At 41.3% G+C, this 17,945-nt stretch overlaps 1 protein-coding gene across 8 annotated transcripts in view; it reads left to right on the forward strand.

Moving 5' to 3' along the window:
• The window catches only part of LOC101473359 (endonuclease V), a 78,051-nt gene that overhangs the window by 36,805 nt on the left and 23,301 nt on the right, over positions 1 to 17,945 (forward strand). For 6 of the 8 annotated variants that reach the window (XR_013099041.1, XM_004538779.4, XM_004538781.4 and 3 more), the window contains one exon: positions 7,618 to 7,687. Coding sequence is in view for 7 of the 8 variants with exons in the window: in XM_004538779.4 (XP_004538836.1) it covers positions 7,618 to 7,674 (57 nt within the window). In the remaining variant the exon portion in view is untranslated. Of the gene's footprint in view, positions 1 to 7,617; positions 7,688 to 8,266; positions 11,304 to 17,945 lie in introns of those variants that run through there. The other 2 variants (XM_004538780.4, XM_076885249.1) reach the window with 2 other exon arrangements.

The following is a 17,945-nucleotide window of genomic DNA, read 5'->3' on the forward strand; positions in this document are numbered from 1 at the left end:
ACAACTATTACTACTTTTTGTACTACTATTAGTAATACAGACTAGTGGTATTACAACTATAAAATGTGTTAATCACAAGCTGTTAGCCAATGAGCAAACTTTGCCTTATTCTGAAATTGTAAATGAACATTGTGATGTTTGAAATCTTAATCTTATCATGTGTTCAAGTATTCACTGAGAGAATAGATCAAGTACTGTAAGATATCAAGCTGTCATCACTTCAGCTGGTGGTGATGGTGGTGCTTTGCCTCTATTGCATCTAATTTGGTGGAGCTGCATTGAATTTTTCAAACACATCACTGAAGCAATGGTATATGTTGTTTTCTTGAAAAAGTGATTGTTGGACTACTTCAAATCCCACTGTGGCGAGACTTCCAACATTATCCAAGGTTATCCAGCCCCGTATCTTTCATTTTGGCCGTATGGTTGTGTAGCCATAACTGACAGATTCGGAGGATGATTTTTAGGCAGAAATTTTGAAAAAAAGGAAAACAAAGCCTACTTGAGGGATTGAAATCCATTATTATGCAGACTTTCCTCCTCCACACACTAATGGGAAGACATCCACTGGTAACAGGATTCTGTGGATTCGGCTGAGATGTACAGTAACAGCGAGTTTCCAGACCTCTCCTTTCCAGGATGCTTTACAAAACACACGTAGCTAATTATGTTCCTGCTCCTCCTACAGATGTTACATCTGACTTGCTGTGTGCTTCTGTAAAACTTAGTTAACACAAATAACATTCTTAAAATGCATCATAAAGTTTGTATTATTTCTTTTTCTTTTTCTCATACAATATAATTTTATTTACACTACATCTGAACAGCCTTCCTGCAGAGTCAGCAATGCTAATAACATCTTCCCTGGCAGTCCTATACTCCTCTTTGGATGTAAGATGCACGCATTTCCCATGCTAAGAGGCGCTATATGTGACTCCACGCTCCAGTTTCCCTTTTGGGTTCTGATATATCCCCCCGCGTCGGCCAGGGAGACAGAAATGTTTGACAGCTGTGCTCCCAGATTGCAAAAACAGATGGAATTTCAATGTGAGTGATTGGCAATGGGGAGCCTGCATGCATAGAATAAAAGAGATGGAGGAAGAGAAGGAGGAGGTATGCATGTGTTTGAGAGATATTGCTGATGCATGGTTTGTGTGCAGTTATTGAAACCCAGAAAGATTTTGTGTAAGAAGTACAGAGATATAGCTTTATATTTTGTTTTTTAAGACCTTCAGTCTACAGATGCATGAATTTATTCTAGACCCTCTGCCGACTGCAACAAAATATGTTTATGGCATGTGTGTTTTGTGCTTTTGACGAGTGCCCACTTTCTCAGCTTTCTCGCTTCTTGCTCTTCTTGACTTTGTTCGTCTTTGCTGTACTTGTTTTTTTTCTTCTCCCGCCACCACCTCTCATCCATCCATCTACCTCCACCCCCCGCCACCCGCAGCTCTGTCTCCACTCTCTGAATAATTCAGGCCTGCAGAGCTAGTGTATTTTTGGTTGTTGTCACCTCAACAGTAACACAAATACACCCATACGCGTGCATGCACGTACACACATGACTATGCCAGCACACCCGTGCATGTCGGTCCTCACAAACGATGCAGACAGAAAAGAACCAGACTCTGTGAGACCGCTGAGACTCGCTAACTAAGAAGAGTCGTACTTACAGGGACTTCACATCATCACCGTGCTCCACCCTGTCTGTGCCCTGCTGTCCCAGCGCTGAATAATAATATGTCTCACTTTTCTCTGTCTTCGAAAGTTACACAAAGTTGGAGTGTTGAGTAATTTGTGGGGAAAGGAAAAACTCTGAAACTTTCAGTGCCTGCTTTTGCTCACATGGATTTCCCTTTACTTCTACTTGTTTTCGTGCATGTGCTGACTTTTGGGTTTTAGGCAGTTTCTGGAATAAATTTAGAAGTCATTACAAGCCAGGCTTTGGTTTTATAAATGTAATCATTATTTGTCTTCATTAGTTCCATTGAGATCAAGAATCTATCATTAAGCTAAGTGTAAAATCTGCTGAATAAAGCAACACATTTACATATTATTTAAAGGCCAGTTTTGAATTTGTAGGCAACACTAAAATATTTGAGTACATAAAATGCTCGAGGCTTCACTGCATCCTGTGGATGTCAGGAATCATCGAGGGACTTTTTGGCACATCCTGAAGGGGCAGCATAGACCTCACATGATAATGCTGTAATAGTGAAAGTATTCATGGAGTCCAGTATCCAAAATGTTTTCCAAGAACTTCATGGAAAAATACACAGAAAAACGTGTCCGGGGGGGGGGGGGGTACAAAACCAATCTCTTTGGATGCTGCTAGGTCTTGTTGTTAGGGGCGTGGCTGCTTTGATTGACAGGTGTGCTGCACAGGCTACCTCAGCCGATCGCTGTTTGCGATGCCTCACCTTCCCTAAATCACATCACTAAACTTGACCTTTTGGAACATTTTATATCGAATTATCTAACAAACAAAACTGCTTGTTTGGCGTTTGGTGGTGCTCCAGTTTAGTAAATGAAATTCTAGTATTTTATTAGTTTGTTACTTTGTTACTTACAACTAATTAGCAGATAGTCAAAGGAGCTTGCAAAGAAAAGCGTCTGGACTTCTTTAAGTTACTTGAAGACGTTTCACCTCTCATCCGAGAAGAAGCTTCTCGCTTTTCTTTGCAAGCTCCTTTGACTACGATGACCTGGATGACTGAGAACCTTCACAGACTAATTAGCAGATACACGCCTCTGCATTTCACTTACAAAGTGTATTTATGCAAGTAATGATGCTTTTTCACTGCACATTAAATATGGGCACTTCTGGCTCTAAACACCACCCAAAAAAACAGACAAACAAACGAAAACACGACAGTGACCAACAATGATAAAAAGATACTTTCCCCACAACAGATTGATCCACATGCTTAATTTGGCACAGATTTTGGGGATGCCCTTCCTGACACAACCTCCCATTTATCCTGCAACTGGGTTTCTGTCTCTTCCTGGTTTTGATCTTACGCATATGAGGCAAATGTGTTAACCAGTACAAAAATGATAAGGACAAGTCGTCAAAATGCAGAATCCAAAAGGCAGTGGGTGGCGCTGTGGTCCAGCGATAGCTAAGCCCATCTTTTACATACAGTCTGTAATTGACATGACACACACTATGACCGCTGCTTTACCTTTACACATGTTGTGGTATTGTTTAGTGTTTAGGTGCTTTAAATGTATGTGATCGAATGATTCTAGAAGTTGCAAATGTTTAACAAAAATGCAGACAAATGCGATTCAACGTGAAACCCACGCTCCTGGTTAGAAAGTATGTTTTCTACGACACAGCGTGTCTCTGCACGATCATCTGTAGGGCTGTCGTGCACGGTAAAGCTTAATTTATGTGCAAACATTAAACTATTCTCATGCAGGGTTTCTGGTAGATAGCAGATATAATACTTTTTTAGTTCCTCCATTCATTATCTCCATTTAGCTCAATTAGGGGATCAACACAGTTTTTCAAGCATACAATTCACAATAGTTTATTTTGGACTAAGATGGTAAACCAGCTGTTTGGCAGTCTGACAGAGACTCAAATGATTAATCTTTCTTTCTTTGAAAATTGAACATATTTCAGTTTGCTTTGCCAAATGGGTTAAATGGGTTGTGTATTTTTTGTTTAGACATTTTATGGCTCAATTAAAAAAAAATAACACAACCTGACAGATTAATCGAAGTAAATAACTTCATAGTCCAAGCATGAATCTCCTCATTTGTTCTGCTTTAAAAACCAGATTCTCTGTGGAGCAGCATCTCATTGACTTGATAATGATAGCATCACAGCACGATGTCTTTAGTGGAATTTGAAGAGAAAAGAGACATGCCTGTGAGGAGAAACTCAGAGAACGAGAAGGCTACACAGCCGTAAAACAGTCACGTCGAACAGCTGACAGGATAAAACATGGGTGAAGATTGACAGCAGAGCTCCACCGGTGCCAGCTGTAGCAGTCGGACTGTGCAACTTTTCTGAATGTGCTGAGAGGATGTGACTGTTTAAAATTGGAGCTCCCCTTCGGGCCCTAAGGCTGTCTAAATGTTAATATATGGCTGTCTGACATTCTGGTGCTGCAGTCACTGGACTGTGGACCTTCATAGACAGAAACTGGAGGAGAGTTGGAAAGAAGCATAAGAGGAAGCCCTGGGGTGGACATGAGAGAGGCGTGGGGGAGAAAGGTTGAGGTTTGGAGGAAAAAGTTTGAGTAGAGTGATACAAAGGATTTGGCTTGATGAGAGGTGAATTCCAGGTAGAGGGAGGATGAATTGGTAAAGGAAGGATGGATTTCAAGGGAAGACAGAGCAGAGCATGCAGGCATAGCTGCAGGGCTTAAGGGCCTTTGGGGCAGTTGGAGGATAAAGACCTGCCGTGGGCCACTGGACCAGAGCCTTTGCTCTTCTTGTGTGAGTGTTTGTATATGTGTGGCCTGAATGTATCGAAAGCCCCTGTAGAGAGCCAACGGTGCACATCTGTTCACCTCTTGAGCTCCCACCTTGGCAGAGCTGTGGCCAGAGCGAACCAGTTTTAAACTGATTCTTCTCTGCATTTTTACTGCCGTTTTCTGTTGATCAAACAGGTGCAGTGTGATAATCATACGTAGAGCAGGAAATGCTTGGTTTATAAAAGTTAGGGATGCTCCTTGAAACTCATTTGCTTGCTGATTGCATGAGAGAGAAAAAATCAGAGGGCTCAATGCTGTAAAAGTAAGAAGACTGTGAGAAAACTTTCCGAAGTAAATTTAATTACTTTTCTCAAGTAATGCCATCAGGGTGTTACCCATTCTTCAGCGTAGTATATGTGTGGCAGTTCATAAGAACTGCAAAGAAGGTGATCGGCCGTCCACTCCCCTCCCTGGACTCCATTGACAGTTATAGATGTCTCTCCAAATCCAGGGCGATTTTAAAAGACCACCTCCATCCTAACCTCCACCTATTCAACATCCTGCCCTCTGGAAAAAGGTTCAGATCCAACCAACAGACTAAAAACAGCTTCTACCTTTGGGCTGTCAGAACTCTCAGTGCACCAGAACACTGACAAACCTGCGGCCTTCCCCTTTGAACTTATGGTAACCTGAGTGTGTGTATGTCAGCGTGGGTGGATGTGGGTGTGTACGCGTGAGCAGACCCCCATACAGTTATTCTGTGCAATATCTTGGCAAATGTGCAATAATCCCATTTTTCTTTGGTAACTTATACTTTTTTATTGTAACTTATACATCGTATAAAGTGTATATATATATATTGTGTATTGTGTATATAGTGTTTTTATATTGTTGTTTTGAAATTTGTCACTTTCTTGCATATTTGTGGTTTTGCTACCTAATTTAGTTGTGCGGGCAACTGTACAATGACAATAAATTAAGTTCTAAGTTCTTATGAAAAAGGATTAAAGCGCTTCCTCATTGGCTTCACTGTTCACAGCTGGAAGCCGCCTACATCCATGCTAATAAACCATCTGTGAGCTGTTAACATGAGCTACACTCCGTGTCTGTTCACATATAAAGGGTTATCTTTATCTAACACTTGAGAAAAAGAATGTCTTTTGTGGGAGTGTCCTACAGGAACCTAGCAGGTGAAACTGGAGCCCAGTAGTGCAGCAGTAGTGGATCAGTAGTGTTACCGGTTCATCAATGTGATCAGCTCCTTCTTTTCCAACCACAGTCTGAACACACAGCTCCGTCAGAGTGGCTGGACGACTTTGTGAGAACTTTCAACGATCGTCTTTCAACGAGCACCATAAAAGGGCAACAGATCCACAGTTCAGTTTGGAAAAGTGACGTCACCACATTCAGATTAGATGAGCGTGCCGATGGCTAAAATGCCTTTAAGTGTAGCCTTAGGCAGCATGAGAAGTATTCAGCAGAGTGATAGAGGTGATTCAGTTATTAGTTTTCCAGTCTTAAGAAAATCCCAGCTTTACGGTAAGCATGTTGCACTGGGAGAAACATAATGATTTACATTTTGTCAAGTGTATTTATTTTATTTTTTATTTCGTTTGTCTCACACTGCAGCTTCACTTTTGATTTAAAAGTGCTCGTCTCCCTCAACACACCCACACTCCACCGCTTTCACGCAAGTATTTCACATCAGTGTGGCGTAATGAACTGAAACAGCCTCACTGAATCAAAGCGTTGATCAAACGCTGGTGAGTGTAACTTCTGTTTGATGTGTTGGAAAGAAGTCACAAATTAACCAAAAACTATCAAACTGAGGTTTTTGTTTTGTTTTTTTATCTTTTCTTTCTTTATTTATTTTTTATACTTTTTGCTGTTATGTCAGGTAACACTGCTATTCTTCCAGTGTGGGATTGATTTATTTGTATATCCACAAAACACACAAATTTAAAAAAGGTATGTTCAAGTCACTTTTTAGACAGAAATTTATGCAAGTGCAAAACAAATAAACCAATAATCTGATGAATATACCAAGATGCTTGAAAAAACGTGAATGTTAAACCTTACCTCATAAACTCATTTTCACCTATTTTGTTTTGGTATCGTCTCACATTGAGACTGTGGCTGTTCTGAAATAACATGTTTTCCTGCAGAGTATTAGAGAAAAATGTGTCAAGGACATGTGTGTGTACATTTAAGTGTTATAAAAACATTAAACTAACAGTGACTGAACCCCCCCACCCCCAACCCCCCGACCCACAGCAAGGTCAAATCAATTTTCTTTCTGTAGCACCAGTTCCCCTTAGCAGTCATCTCAAGGTATTCTATAATGTCAGCAGCAAAGACTCTATTAAAGAGAAAACCCCAATGATCTCCTGATCCCATCTGAGCAAGCACTTGTTCATGAAAGCGAGGAAGAACCCCCATTTAAAAGGAAGAGACCTCTGGCAGAACCAGGCGCAGGGAGAGGAAAGAGAAGACAGAAAAGAGGGGCAAAGAAAGGCCATGAACAAAAAACAGAAAGTACAGGAGAGTAGACACAAGTAAATGACAGAAAATAGAAGCGTTAACCAAGCCTGGTTTTCCAAGTAGGGAGTGTTTGTATCCTAAACCCAAACTCTGAGCTGATTCCAAAAGAAAGAAAGGAAGGAAGCATAGGCAAACCTGCACTTTGAAGGACAATGAAGAAAAGCTTTTGTGGTGTCAGATAATAGATCATGTCTCATTTACATATTTAAATATAAGATATCAGATTGTCCCGAAGTAACAAACTGGGGAAGTTTTTGGCCCCTTGATCATATTGCACGTGTTGTCTCTTCTGTTAGTTTAGTCAGAGCTGCTGTTTAAGAATTGGAGATTTTAATTCACCCAAAACTAAATTTCTGAAATCTAATGATGTTTGAGAATGCTGCCTCAGAAACGTATGTGCAAACAGTTGCTGTATCATTTAGCTTGTTTGCCAGATTTGGTAGCAAACAGAAGAGATTTGTACAAAGTCAGCATCAAGGCACTTAATTTTAACTTCAAACTTCTGAGGAATGACTTCGGGGTGTAAGGGCGTTCCTGCTCACCTCGGATCGCAGCTCCGCTGCTGAACACAGTTTGGGACATTGTGTTAAATGTGGAATCTCATTTTTTCTCACTTCATCCTCATCTTCCCCCTCCTCCTCCGCAGGCCGACTGTCGCTCCAGAGAATACCTTCGCATACACTTCCCATCTGCAGATACGTGATTCAGAGAATGAGGTAAGCGTAAAAATCTTACACGTGTGGGTCTCACACTTTGTTGTACACGCTCACACATACACACTCCAAAGTATGTGTAGTGACTTCATCGCTAAAGTAATTTACAGTCTTAAAAAAAGCTTTAAAGCCAGTGACTCAAAGGAAATTCCCCAAATCCAAAAGTAAAGCCCAGATTGTTGGTACAAAGCCTCATCATTCTCATCTAATTTGCTGCCGGAATTAAGCAAATCTATTATGTAGATGAATAAACAGAAGATAGAGTTGTCTTCAGAAAACTGAAATTGTCTCAGAGTCAGTTATCTTACTGCTTATTAGTTCAAGCATTGAAGGGAGAGCGGCAGGAAAGAACCCGTAAAACTGTTCCAAACATTTATGGACTGCACGGCACAAATGCCGATGTCTGTAAGAAAATATTTGAGCTTTATCCTTCATCCTCAGGGAGGTCAGAGGTCATCTACAGTATTTGTGAAGCAGCAGTCCTACAGCTTGTCTTCTGTGACAGGAAATAACTCCATCCTGCCACAGAAGAGTGGACAAGTTTATGTTGAAGAGCCTTTGACGGGTTCTCTGCATTTTCAGGGGGGTGTGGACAGGCCAGAGGTGAACCAAGGACACTTCAGGTGAAGCAGAGACACACAGGCAGTCAGAGAGAGGCAAGGATGAGGAGAGAAAAAGCCTTTGATCCTCTGATTCTCATCTGAAATAACAGGCAGCGCTGCCGAATCTTACCCTACCTTCCTCATTACGGATCAAAGCTGCAGACAGTTAGCACACTCAGATGCTTCGAAAACGCAATCATCTTTCATTTTCCCGAGTATTTTTAATCGTGCACAGAATCAAACCTTTAGGTCTGGAGTGCAGATGCTCGAGCGAGCTCACACTCACGCGCTTGAGGATGTGTGCACCTTCACGTCCCTTGATACCCTACTTGGAAACATAATGGGATGTCCGTGTTCATCCGCTCAGAAGCTTCCTGACTTTGTGAATTCTCTGAGCGCGCTCCACACTTTGATCACCCTCTCTACAAAGAGACTGAGACAGCGAGAGAGGCTTTGTGCTGAGCAGGCAGGGCTACAGCGGGTTCCTCCAGGCCTTAACCCAGCTTTACCCTCTCACTCTCTCACTCACTGCAGGCACATTTGATCAGATGCACTGTACCTTAGTGGTTTGAGCTGAAGTACACACTTTAGGCAGGTAAACGCTTCATTTAAAGAATAGCAAGACTATGATTTGTATGCATGCTGAACATTTTGTAGGAAATTGCTACTTTGAAATGTTTTTCTATCAGAAAAAAGGGATGTTGCATAGGAGCAGGTGAGAACCACCTTCCTAACACCACACACAGACACAATAGTTGCTGTGCTCTTTATTTGTTGCACAGTGCTCGGATTGGGCGTTGTGCCTCGATACTGAATTTTCAGCTGCCGTCAACTCTCCTCCTCACTGTAGCTCCTCCACCTGGTCCCAACGTGCTACTGCATGAATAGAGGAGGCTGATTGGACGTTATGTAACAGGTGTTCCACGCAGCATCCCCTAGCAGTGCACCCTGAACCACCCGCCCCCTCTGTCCTCCCACAGCTGAGCCACAAACCACACCCCACTACCACAACACTTAAGTGGATCCACTATGCTTTCCTTATTGTCTGTCTGAGCATCAGACTGATTTCAGTGCTCGATTTCTGAAAACTTTTTTACTCCAGGATCTGCAGGTTTCCATCGCTTTTGTTTTTTTAGGGGCAGCCAATTGAAAGAGTGCTCGTTTAAGGTTTAAAGCTAAAAATACACATTTTTCAAGAGCATAATAGGTTCTTTTTGATGCCAGTTTTTAATTAACTAAATAATTTGTACTGTTTGTTCATCCATCCATTCATTTTCTTCTGTTTTGTTTTTGTTTTGTTTCTCTTCTCTTTCCGTTTGTGGTGGATCAGACGTAATGTGATCAAAACATGAGCCTAAAATATTTCATCATCCAATTTTGTTTTTTATCGTTATCATTTTTTATTTTTGCGTGACTCCAATGATTTATGAGCTCTTTTCCAAGTGTGTTTGAAGCTTTAGACTTGTGAGGTATTTCTGTTCAATATCATTTAAAGGAGCTCTCTAATTTTGACCCGTTTTGGACACTTACTACTCCGGCAGTGCTAGTCTATCTGATTTAAAATATCTAACCTTGTGAAGACTCTGTCCCTGGGTGGCAGAGGAAGAGAAATAGTCTCTGTGTCTGTCGGAAAGAGGAGAGACACATGAAAGATGGAGCAGCAGGAGAGGAGACGAGGAGATCCAATAAAGGAGGGAAACAACAGGAGCTGCAGAAGGAGAGAGACAGAGCAAGAGTGTGGAAAAACAAATCAATGGCTGTGTAAGACAGAAAAGGAAAGGAGTCAAGGCAAGACGATAAAAGCTTATCAGTAATGTGAGTGATAGCGAGATATGCTGGATGTGCTTACCTGTTGTGATTTACTCTGCATGACAGTTTGCTTCTGCCTCGGCTTCAGTTTGTCTTTCTGCTGTTTTGCCGTCTGAGTTCTGCATTTAAACACAGCACAAAGTAAATGACAGTCATCATAACAGTATCCATTATGTTTACAGTAGGGTTTTATGTAACCCTTCATCTATGGGCTGAGGGGGCTCAGTGGTCTACTTGGTGCTGTGTATTTTACATGGGAATTACTGTAAAAATCCAATTCTGGATTTAGTCTATTCCAGCTGCAATAGGGCGAGAGGCAGAGTGTACCTTGGACAGGTTACCAGTCTGTCACAGGGCTAATACAGAGCGACAGACAGCCATTAACACTCACATTCATGCCTATGACCAATTCAGAATCACCAGATAACCTAACCCCATGCATGTCTTTGGACCACCCAGAGAATTGGGTCAGACTATAACTAGTGAAGTTTCTGGTGAGCATTTATTTTTTGTGCTCCATAATAATGTTGTCGATTAAAACGAGACAGAGAGAAAACTAGTTTAGTAAGTAAAGTTTAAAGGGAGCAGGGAAAGCATAGCTTGTTTCAGAAAAATTATAAACTATGTGGATTCCCCAAGTCCCCAAGTATAAGATTAATATAGATTAGTTTGATCTTTTGATTAATTCAAGAACCAGGAGGAGCACAGGGTGACACACAGGTGGGCTACATCTTATGCAGAAGGTGCATTCTGAAAAAGGAGACTCCACGGTGGTGTCAAGGGAAGACTGTAGCTAGGCAACATTTAATGACAGTCTGTAGGATGGATTCGGAAATCAAGAAGAGGAAGCAAGTGAAGGCAGACGTTAAGGATTAAATGGTGGAAGCTGAAGACGGAAGAATGTTGTGCAAGAGTCCAGGAAGGACTTGAGACAAGCTCTGAGTGGTAGGAAGGAGTTGCCAGATGACTGTGAAAGTACAGCTGATGCGGTGAAAGAAACTGCCATGGATGTGTTTGTTGTATCCTCTGGATAGAGGGAGAAGCATGTGAGGCTGGACACTAAGGAAGGAGAAAAGGACTTTTGGCTAGGAAGAAAGATTGAGCTGGAAAGTATGTGCATCTCCATACGAGAGAAGATGACAGAGGGAAGAAGCTGATGAGCCACAGGCTGAACAGGTTGAGTGCTAGTATTAGTGAGTTACAGTATGTCCAGGTTCTGTTGTTTCATCTTCTGATAGCCCCGTTGTAGCATTGTCACAAACTTTCAATAAGCCATCTGCAAACTATTCAGTTTGAGTTAGTGAGATCAGTTCAATCTACACCCTGCTGTTAGACAAATTTTACTGCCCTTTACAAAAACATTTCTAAAATGTCAAGGATAATGTTGGAGAACTAGTCGGGCCAAGGTTGGGCCGATGAGCTCTGTTGGGAGCAGCCGCACTCATTAAAAACTTATAGCAGTACAAGGACACAGCTTGTTGCTGGTAGTATTCAGCATGAGTATTAACTGGAGGACGGAGCTACAGAGGCATTTGGTGTTTCTATTCTTCCACCTCAGAAACACAGGTACCACCGCCCATCACCGGCTGTCATTCTGACATCTTTTAAACACAATCACTCAGTCTCAGCTCACTTTGGACTGATTAACTGGCCCGTCATGAGCGAAGATGTGTGTTTGTGCCCAGACTGCGTTATATTGGAGTTAAGCTAACATCTTTTTTTGAGTCTGGCACGTGTTAGGAGAGATTTTTTATGCTTCTTCACACAAATATATCTTTGTAGAAATGTACTCATTTTTAATGTGCCGTACTTAAAAAAGATACGTTACGTGAACTTAATACTTTAGCAAAGTAAATTAGCTCTCATTTCTCTTCAGCAAATTAAAGTCAGAAAATATTAGTGTAAATGGCCTTTTCTTAGAAAGCTAAGAATACCTGTGCAACATTTTAAAGAGCATATGTAAATGAGTTAAGTGGATTTGTATGGCTGGTGCAAAACGTAAAGCGCCATTGCTCAGATGCATCTTAACACCTTATGGCGCTGTAACCACCCAGATTTGTTTCACTGGACACTCCCCATCGCCTGACTCTAAACCATGTGCTTACATGACCAGCCCATCCTTGATGGTGCCGCGGTGGCAGATGTATATGTTCATGCAACTGGTCGTTTTTCACATTTTTCTGCTCTTTGCAGATTCTGTAAGTTTTACTGGAACTTTAACTGCTTCACATCGTCATGTCCTATCACAGCAGACCGTGGGGTGGCTGAAGTTGTGTCAGAAACCTCTCCTCTGTTTCTAGTCTCAATTAAGGTGGCCTGTTAATAACTAAATCTTGCTAAACACTACTGTTGGCTACACAAGCCCTAGAAAATGCAACGAAAATTATGAAATGAAACAATATGCAGAGTAAACTGCTCTGTATGTGGGCAAAAACTACAGTTAACTCACTATAAGTACATAAACTCCACATTTACCAATAGGTTAAAGGGACTGAAAAACAGTAGCACAGGTAGAGGAGTTTCATAATGTTAGCTAACTTCAGTTACTTTGAACTGTAGCATCAAATACCTCGAGTCCATTGAATCAAACAGGGATTTTTTTACTTTTGAAACATGTCATTTGTGACAGAGAGATTATTTTAGATCAAAAGTCTTGCTTTAAGTTCAAATTTAGTATCATTGTTAGATTTCAGGTCGACACAATATCCCAAAGTTTGCTTCATCATTGCGTGCAGAGGGCGCCGCGGCTCAGTGTGTCCTGCAGGACTGTAGCCTCCGGCTGTGTGTGTCAGGCGCTCGGCCCAGACTGACCCAGACTGTAGAACAAACACTTCTTACGCCAACTCTGCTTCTGAGGGACAGTAAATAAAACATGTTCAGGTGAATGAGGGGCACAAAGCTGTAATGATAGTTTTTTCCTCTTACTCTCTGTGTCCATCTGTTCCTCATTTTCATTCTCTTTGCTGCACGCACACCATCAATTTACAATTTAAGTTAATGTGAAGGAGTACAGTTAGAGATGATTGTTAGTGAGTAAGCCGATATCATTTGTGAGCCACTGATTTACACAAGCAGAGGGTTAAACAAGTTTTCAGCAAACCAAAAGGCTAAACATACAAATTGGAAAGAGAAAACGGAGACGTAAACACAGTTTTTTCCCGTGCAATAAAATTTATTGACATTTCAGCTGTGCTCATTTTCTACCTCGAACTAAAGTGATATAGATAGTCTAGCTGAACAGTTGGCTTTTTAACAGCTAGTCTGATTGTGTGCTCACTTCTGTTGGGTAAGATTTCATTGCTTTGTTCTCGATGCTTTCTCAGACGTGTCACTTTGATGAGTACATGACACACAAATAACAACCTAAGTTGTCAAAAACCAGTGTCATCTGTTAAAGCTGCAGTAGGGTTGGGTTACAGCCTCCTCTGTGTGATTCTGCCCCAAGCAGCAAAAAACACTGATTAATGCTGCCTTAAACCTGCATTTTAAAGCGTGCAGTGTGTTCTCGAGGCTTGTTTTGTAGGCGTTCACAATAACTGCAAATCCAAACATTTGGCCATCAGATTTTTCATATTTCTTCTGTTCATAATCAAATATATGGAATCGTGTTTTTAAGTGTCCAATGAGCTGCCCAGCGTGTATTTACAATCTCTCTTTATCTCTAACATCCCCAAATCCAAATATGCTTTGTCACATCCTGTCGGCGCGGCGTGCAGAGTAGTGTCACCGCATTATTACTGTTTGTTGGGCTGTTTCTTTCACCGTTTCTGTTTTGCACTTTTTCTTTGTCTCTGTGTTTTGTGTGTGCATGCAACAGAAAACAGAAAATGCTCCCTGTTGAATTTAATGTTGAAATTGAAGCTGGAATTATGATGAAGCCATTTTTGTCTGAATCCCCCGAGGACTCCCTTCTATACTTCTCCTGTTTCCTTTTCTTATTAGGCTTCATTTCACAGTCCCCACTCACTTGTTCAAGTTTCACTGGCTCAGCTTCATCAAAATTTATTTGTGCTTTGTATATATTTAGCTCCCTCTAATCCGCTCTGTGACTCCTCCTTTATCTGGCAGTCAGATGCAATCACTGGCACATTCTACTCTGTGTTGAGATATTAGCAGATGGAGTCATTAGTAATTTTGAACTAGTGAAGGGCAACCTTCAGCCAAGATTTTTTTAATAACATGACTCTCTGGCATTTTTTTGGTATCCATGTTTTCCTTCTCTTTTCTTCTCTACTTGTTATTGCTTGACTCTGGGTTGCCTTGATGTGTGTTTCCCTTCCTGCACCCTTCCCAGTGGAGAGAGTTGCACAGCTAGCCTGAGGCTGACATAGTACAGTAACAGTGAAGAGTGTGTATACTATGAGTGTGCATTTCTGTGTTTATGCATTGATGGGGTGTTAAGTAAGAAGACAAATTGCAAAAGGGTCGGGCAGTGCAAGGATGGCCAGGGGTTTGCGTGATCAGATTTAGGAGGTTGTGAGCAGAGATGATGGGGAAGGAGATGAATAACGAGATGATTTGAAACCTAAAAGCTGGGAGGAGGCGAGAGGAAGAGTTGGCATCATTGGACTATAAAAGAGTTTCTCTCCTTGTGTATTTCCCATTTCTATCGGCATTCTGTCATCAGTTTCCACGTCAGCAGAGATACAAATTGCATAGAAAACAGAAGAGAGGAGAAAGTAAAAAGGACACGTTGCACTTAAAGACTGACTCCCTGGGATAAGAAGAGGAGGAGGAGGAAAGAGGAGAGGAGTAAGATGTCGAGGGAGTTTCTAAAGGAGAAAAGCCGATGCTTTATGTGGAATTCTGCAGCTAGAGAAACGACCCTCCCCTCTCTGTCTTTTTCTTCTTCTTTTTATTTATCCTCCCTCCCGTCTGTCTGATGCATCGGAGGAGAAACTGCATTAATTCCACCATGGTCGCACACAGTAAACCCTCGGCATCGCATTTTGTGCCGCCTTGCCTACCTCTGGCAGGATGCCGCTCAAGTACTGATAAATTGCCACCACCCACCTCATTTTTCACCGCAGCCGTCTCATCGTCAAACACACTGACACAAAACCCCTGTATGCTCCTCAGCAATAACAAGAACAATCGCTGAACCCCAGGAATCAGAGACGAGGAGATAGAGGGGAAGGACAAATGGAGAGGTGGATAAGTAGGTGTGTTCTAGGAAGGGGGCAGAGAAATGAAAACACAGCTGCAAACATTAATTTAGTTTTAGTTTAACATGCTTTGGGCATCATTTTCACATTTGTCAGCAAACATAACATAACTTTGTGTTTGGAGTTTTGATTTTTACATTGAATATATAGGATATACTGGATTCCTGTTTTGACATCTTTACCGTAAGCTTTAGTTTCATTGTAATATTTGAATATGTTTTTACTCTTCTTCGTTTAGAGTTCTTGTTCTCTATTTAGCTTCAGTTCCTTTTCTGAGTTTATCTCTTGTGTTTTTAGTTCCCTCAGCTTTTCCCTGTTTGTTTCTCCTTTTGTCTCATCTCTGTAACAATGCCTTAGTCCCCCCTGTGTTTTTTAAGTGTTCATTTTTATGTCTATGTTGGTAGCCTTTAAGTCATTTCCTCTGTGTTCCCCCATGAATGAATTCATTTCTGATTATTATTAATCTTTGATTTTTGAGGGGCTCCTTGTTTCAGTATGGTGATTGCTCATTTTCTGCTTTACTTTGATACGTTTCCTCTTGTTTGCTGCTTTGGGTTTTGCTTCCTCCTTGTCTGATGGTCTTCACCTGTGTCAATTGCCTGCACGTGCACCTTGTTCCACAGCTGTGTCTAATCCCCAATCAGCCCTCAGTTAGCATATAGTCCAGTCCTCCGTACTCTGTGAAGGTGTGCAAGTTCTGTGGATTTTCTTCATGCGCGATCAACTGCTTGTTTTTTTTTCCCCCTTGCCCCTTATTTTTTCTTTTGCCTCCTGCATTTGAGTCCATCTCTGAAGTCTAACTAATCATTTGCGATAGCATATGAAAAACAACTTCAAGACACTGACCAAGATAAATCTTTCCTCAGTCCTCTAAACTGGCCTTAATTTCCCCCACAGTTGCCAGTTCTGATTTTATGTCTTTCCGTTGCTTATTTCAGGAAAGAATGGTGACATATATTTATTTATTTTTTGCTTAGCTCTTTTCTGACTCTGGGGACAAATGTGAAATATTGTTAGTTTAAAGACCATACTGATTTTTACACATCTATGTACAAAGATAAGTCAGAAAATATACAGAGACTGACATTTAATAGCAGAATAGAGAACAGTGATGTATGGGATCCACCGCCAGTAATAAAATATATATAAAAAAGCACAATGGTAGGTTGTGTCTGACCTCTTGAGGTTGTGGTCAGGTGCATTTTTAAGGAGCTGATCATTATGATCCAATAAAGGTGAAAAAGTTGCAGAAATCAAGCATTTAAAAAAAGGGGGTGTTATTATTAAAAAGACATGTAAGTTTCAGGGTGTGCAAAATTTTCAATGAGAGTTTTAAATGATGATCAAATCCTGATGTATAATCATGTTTCCATACTTACATGTTGTTCAGCATAACAACGCAGGACAGTATCATTTGTATGCATTACATCACCGTTGCTGTGGGTAAACATGGTCGCCATGTAATGGCAGAATTTCTTTGTGTAGTTTTAAGTAAGTTAAAGGTAAAATACAGTTTTATATACACACACATGGTCATGTGAATAGCTCTACTGTCCCCACATGACACAATGTTTCACCTACAGGAGGATTTCATTGACGTCGAGGTTTCAAACGGTGGCACAAGAGGATTAAGGTCTTTTTTTTCAGCTGCTGATGAGTTTTGAATTTAAGCTGTGTCACTGCACGACACGACAAATATTTGTTGCCTGCTTCCGTATCCCAACAGTGCCATCAATTCCAGCCACATCACGGTAAAAAAAATTCCCCCAGGCAGTCGTGTTGGAAGGTTTGAGTCACACCGCAGATTCCTGCCGCATACTGCTCTGTTCGCAGGACACCGGTTCGGCAGGAGAAAGGTCTTTGGGTGACTCAAAGATGTGGAAAGACACATAGACAAGTTAATCCATTTCTCTCTGCTGCCATCATGCTTTGACCTTTTCTGCTGGTGAATAATGTCAGTGAGAGGGAGTCATGCCTGATATCGAGGTTCATGCACTGATGAACCGCTCCAACAAATCACTGGGTGGAAAGATCTTGTTTGTCTGTTTCTGAGTAAAATGTGGGGGTACATCACACCCCCTCTGTGTCTCCATATGCAGGAAGAACTATGACTTGGAGAAATTAGAGGATTATTGGGGAACAAGACTTGTATGAAACTACTGCTGTGCTTTTACTAAACTTGTGGTTAGTTTTGTGGGACAAATAACTAGAGACAGTTTTACTAAATGGATAAATTAATTCCCATTAGTTCTGGTATAACATTTGTTAACAGTGATGTTAAAATAATGTTTTTGATTTGCATGAGGTGCGATAAAGTTTTACAATTCGACTCGCAACTTGCAAGATCAAGTGCATCTCTGCACCACTTCCAGCTCAACCTCCATTTTCGATGTGTCGGTCGTGTGAGCTGAAACTAGTCATCTGTCAACTGGAATTTCATTTTGGTAAAGAGGATATAGTTACGAGAAGACGAATCTTCAGGGAGGCAGGAAGCCACACTTTAGGTTGTTTGCACTGAAAGTTCTCCCTCAGATGTGTGATGATGTTACAGGAGAGGAGAGTGCTGACAGTCTCACCCTGAGGGATGAAGCCGAGGTGCGCAGCCCCATCAGTCTTTAATAAAACAGAAAAAACCAAAAAGCTTCCTGGCAACATTGCTGATCTGTTGCACTGTGTGTGGACACT

This window comes from Maylandia zebra, linkage group LG6 (assembly GCF_041146795.1).
Source record: "Maylandia zebra isolate NMK-2024a linkage group LG6, Mzebra_GT3a, whole genome shotgun sequence".
NCBI classification, from domain to species: Eukaryota; Metazoa; Chordata; class Actinopteri; order Cichliformes; family Cichlidae; genus Maylandia; species Maylandia zebra.